Consider the following 5,000-nt stretch of genomic DNA (forward strand, 5'->3'; position numbering starts at 1 on the left):
AAAAATTAAAAGTAAAAAAAAAACGATCATTAAATATTGAGTTACCATCAGATGAATATAAAGACGAATTAGAAAGAAATTCTTTAATTGTCAAAAAAAAATTGAAGAAAGAGAAATTATCTTTAATGAAGGAGTTTAATTTGGAAGGTACCCTACAAAACATATCAAATTCAAAAGAATATTATATGAAAAAAAAAAATATATATATATGTATATATATATATGTATATATTTATATTTGTATAATAAAAAAAACGTATAGTGTATACTGTTATATGTGTATATTATATCTTTTTTATGTCATTATTATATATATATATATATATATATTTTTGTTGTATCGTAATATTTATAATATTATTTCACCACATGGATATTTTTTAATTTTGTATTTAAAATATTTGCATGCTCTTCATATATATGTATATTATATATATATTTATATATTTATATATACGTTCATATAATGTAGAAGTATTTTGCTTCACACAATCTTCATTTGTTACATCCACAGTTTGTATTTCTCATATTTTTATATTCTTTTTATTTTCTTTTATTTTTTATAGGAGATATCAAAAGGAAAGAAATTAATATAAAGACAAATGATAATTTGGAGATTAAAAAAAAGAAAGAAAACAAAAAAAAATCAAGTGCCCAACTGATGTTATGAGCATATATAACATATATTATAAATATATGTATTTTTTTTTTTTTAATTAATATATATATATATATATATATATATATATACATGTATATTTTTTTTTTTTTTTGTGTTGGTAGTGTTGCAATGGATATTAAATAATTTGTATTTATTTTTATTAAATATCATTTTTTTCTATTTATTTTTGCATATGTTATGAATTATATATATATATATATATTATATATATGCTTGAATATATCTAAAAATTATAAAATACCTTCATAAACATTTTTATAATTAAAAAGAAAAAAAAAAAAAAAAAAAAACTTATAATATATATATATATATATATATATATATATTTATATATATATATGTGTATCTTTATTTTTATTATTTATTTTATAAATAAATAATACTTATCTTCCTACATCGGTTAACTACAGTCAAAATTGTTTAAACAATATTAAAAAAAAAAAAAAAAATTATGTAATATAAATTATTGTGTATTATTTCATTTGTAGAATAAAATGTTATATAACTTAATTATATTAATTTTTTATTTAAGATTTTCTAGATGTATCTCTAAGAACAATAATTATGGTTACATGAACAACATTAGTAACTATTCAAATGTTGTAAACAACAATAATAATTTAAGAAATAGAAAAAATGTTGTTTATTCAAAAATAGAAATTAAAATGCCAGCTCTATCTAGTACCATGACAACAGGAAAAATTGTTAAATGGAATAAAAATATAGGAGATTATGTAAATGTAGGATAATAAAAGAGATACATAAAAAAAAAAAAAATATATATATATGTATATATATTTTTAATTTTTAATTTTTAATTTTTTTTTTTTTTTTTTTAGCTAGGTGATATTATAATGACTGTCGAAAGTGATAAAGCAGACATGGACGTGGAAGCGTTCGATGAAGGTATAAGAACTTTAATAAAGAAAAAAAAAGTTCCATCTTATTAATCCAAAAATATATATATATATATATATATATTATATATATGTGAGCATTATTATTTTCTTAGGGTTTTTAAGGGTTAAACGTTTGGAAGATGGATGTGAAGCGAATGTTGGAGATGTCCTAGGAGTTTTAACTACAGAAGAAAACGAAAATATGGATGAAAAGAAATATAATGATAGTGACATTAATAAGATAGAAAATGATATAAAAGTATTAAATCCTAATAAAGACAAACCTGAAGAAATTATAAAAGAAGATATTCATTTTGTGCAGAAGCATATAAATGATAATATAAATGAAGGAAAAATATTTATTCCTTTTATAAAGTCTAAAAAAAAGAAAGCAAGAATAATTAAATGGTTAAAAAGTGAGAATGATTTTATAAAAAAAGATGATGTTTTATTTTATGTAGAGGATGATAAAAGTATGATAGAAGTGGAAAGTCCATATTCTGGTAATAACATTTTTATGAATATATAATCAAATGATATAAACAATATATATATATATATATATATATATATGTATGTATGTGTGTGTTTAATTTGTAGGTATAATAAAAAATATATTAGTTAAGGAAGGACAGTTCGCAGATTTAGACAAAGAAGTTGCCATCATCTCAATAACAGAGGTGAGATATACAAATATAAATTCTATCTTTAAATTCTATACTCTTTAATATATATGATGGTTTTTTTATTTTTTTACAGCAAAAAGATGATCAAAAAGAAAAAAAAGAAGAACCTTTTAAAAACGAGTAAAGAAATATATAAATTTTTATAAAATATATATATTTTATATTATTAATTGCTATTGTTTTATATATAATCAGGGAATATGAAGAAATAAATAAAGATAATATATTAATACATTATATAAATAAAATCAAGAAAAGTGAAGAGGGAAGGAAGTTTTTAAAAAATTTAAGGTACTGATCAAGTTTTATGATTGTTTATAAATAGGATGTTATATATATGGAATTATTAATATATATATATATATATATATATATATTTATTTATTTATTTATTTATATAAGTGAACAAGAAGAAAAAACACTGGAAGAAAGGCTCAAATTAAATTATGAGAAATACAATAAAATTTCCAATGATCTATTCAGGTATATCACACATATGCATAAATATATACTCAATACTGATTATTCTTATAAAATGTTGAAATTTTTTTTTTTTTTTTTTTTTTTTTTTTTTATTATTCAGGTCTAGTGAAAGTACCAAAGATAATGTATTAAAAGAAAAAGAAGTAAATACACATAAAGATGAATGAATATATAAATTTGCAAAAATATTTTCATCATATATATATCATATTTTTTTCATTTGTTTGTATCTATAGAACGACATTCAATATGAAATGGTGTTGCCATCTGCATCAGAGTTGATGAGACAAAACAAATTAAGTCCAAAGGATATAATGTAATACATATATATATATATATATATATATATATATATATATATATTTATATTTATATTTATATTTATATTTTATTTATAGAAACAGAAAAATACCCAATCGTGTAACCTATGAAGACGTTGATGCCTTTTTAAATGGACCTAAAAATAATTCTACTAATGTTACTTACGTCGAAAAACAAAATCTTCAAACAGTTGAAGATGGAGAACAAAAAACTGTCGATATGACAAATATTCAGAAATCAATAAAAAATAATATGATGCTTACCTTAACAGTTCCTGTGTTCCGTGTTACTCATTTAATAAAAACAAATGAATTATTGAAATTATATGAAAAAGTAAAAGAAAAAATTAGTATGAGTGTTATATTAAACAAATGTGTATCAACTGTGTTATTAAGTCACCCCTTAATGTATTCTACTTATATTGATAAAGATAATGGAAAAATATTATATAATAAGGATGTTAATATAGGAAATGCACTAGGATTATCAGATTCTCTATTAACTCCTGTGTTAAAAAAAGTTGATAAAAAGGATATATATACATTGGCCAATGAATGGAAGGTTTGTTAAATGCATATATGAATTGAATTATATATATCCATTTTTTTTTAATATATAAAAAAATTATAAGAAATACGTCTTAATATATATAATTATATGTAATTTTCTTCTGCCACATAAACGGTGCATTATAATATTATATACATATACATATATTTATATTTATTTATTAATAGTTTTATTTTTATTATCATTTTATTATTATTTTATTTTTTTTGTTTCAATTTTGTAGATGCTAGTTGAGAAAGGAAAAAATGGTCTCCTAAATTCAAATGATATGACAGGTAGTAATTTTTACATTTCCAATTTGGGAATGTTCAATACATACCAATTTGATGCAATACTGCCAAAAAACTCATCATGTATCTTATCAATTGGCACAAATATTGGAAGTATTGATAACTTGGAAGACTTAAAAATTCAAAAGGGAATGATGATGACTTTGACATGTGACCACAGACATATCTATGGATCTCATGCAGCAGCTTTTATGAATGATTTATCAAAATTTATTGAAAAGGATATTATGAAAATATTTTTATAATTTTCTATATATATATAACAATGTAAAATATAAAATGGCTATATATATATAATATTAAAAAAAAAAAAAAAAATTGCAAAATAGCTATATATATATAATATTAAAAAAAAAAAAAAAATACAAAATGGCTATATATATATATAATATTAAAAAAAAAAAAAAGTACAAAATGGCTACATGCTTAAAATAAAAAAAACCACAAAGGCTATCTATAAAAAAAATAAATGAATTATGTTACTTTTTAAAAATAAAATAATGACTATTTTGAAATATGTTATATAACAAAATGAATAGTTATATATTTCATACAACAATAAAAGTATATAAAAATGGTAAAGAGTTTTAAATATATACACATTATAAAATGTTTTTGCAAAAGATATCATATCATATCATACGTATGCTTGTTAAATAATTTACAAATGTAATATACCTTGAGAATGCCGATATGAATAAAAATATATCACATTTCAAATATATACATAATATATATATATATATATATATATATATATATATATATATATATGTACATATATTCTTTATTTTATTTTTATTTTTTAAACATATGTTCTTTCGATAGATCCTTTTTCTACAACTAAACACTTTTCTTCAATATTCTTTCTTTTAAATATTTTCTACATACAAGAAATTGAAATAAAAGGATGAATAAAAAAAAAAAAAAAATTAAACATACACAAAAAGACAGGCCATATTTACTTAAAAAATGGAATTATATATTTTAAAGGTTTTTCAAATATATACATTTTAAATAAAAAAAAAAAATGAAATTATCTAAATATTTTTTAACATTGGAATGGTAT

At 19.1% G+C, this 5,000-nt stretch overlaps 2 protein-coding genes across 2 annotated transcripts in view; both read left to right on the forward strand.

The window, feature by feature from the left end:
• Nucleotides 1-670, forward strand: part of PGSY75_1020700 (putative histone acetyltransferase) — a gene marked incomplete at both ends in the record, with an annotated part of 4,295 nt that extends 3,625 nt beyond the window's left edge. Inside the window, 2 exons of the mRNA XM_018785978.1 lie at nucleotides 1-147; nucleotides 567-670. Of these exons, the coding sequence (XP_018641595.1) occupies nucleotides 1-147; nucleotides 567-670 (251 nt within the window). The remainder of the gene's footprint in view (nucleotides 148-566) is intronic.
• A 506-nt stretch (nucleotides 671-1,176) lies between these two features.
• On the forward strand, nucleotides 1,177-4,176 carry PGSY75_1020800 (dihydrolipoamide acyltransferase component E2; the record flags this gene model as incomplete). Its single annotated transcript, XM_018785979.1, has 11 exons — nucleotides 1,177-1,422; nucleotides 1,522-1,588; nucleotides 1,695-2,084; nucleotides 2,182-2,261; nucleotides 2,341-2,387; nucleotides 2,463-2,558; nucleotides 2,670-2,750; nucleotides 2,851-2,893; nucleotides 2,987-3,066; nucleotides 3,149-3,632; nucleotides 3,865-4,176. The coding sequence occupies 11 exons, from the start codon at nucleotides 1,177-1,179 to the stop codon at nucleotides 4,174-4,176; spliced, it is 1,926 nt and encodes a 641-aa protein (XP_018641596.1).
• Between the last annotated feature and the right edge of the window lie 824 nt (nucleotides 4,177-5,000).

The sequence above is a fragment of the Plasmodium gaboni genome, chromosome 10, assembly GCF_001602025.1.
Source record: "Plasmodium gaboni strain SY75 chromosome 10, whole genome shotgun sequence".
In the NCBI taxonomy this organism is placed as follows: Eukaryota; Apicomplexa; class Aconoidasida; order Haemosporida; family Plasmodiidae; genus Plasmodium; species Plasmodium gaboni.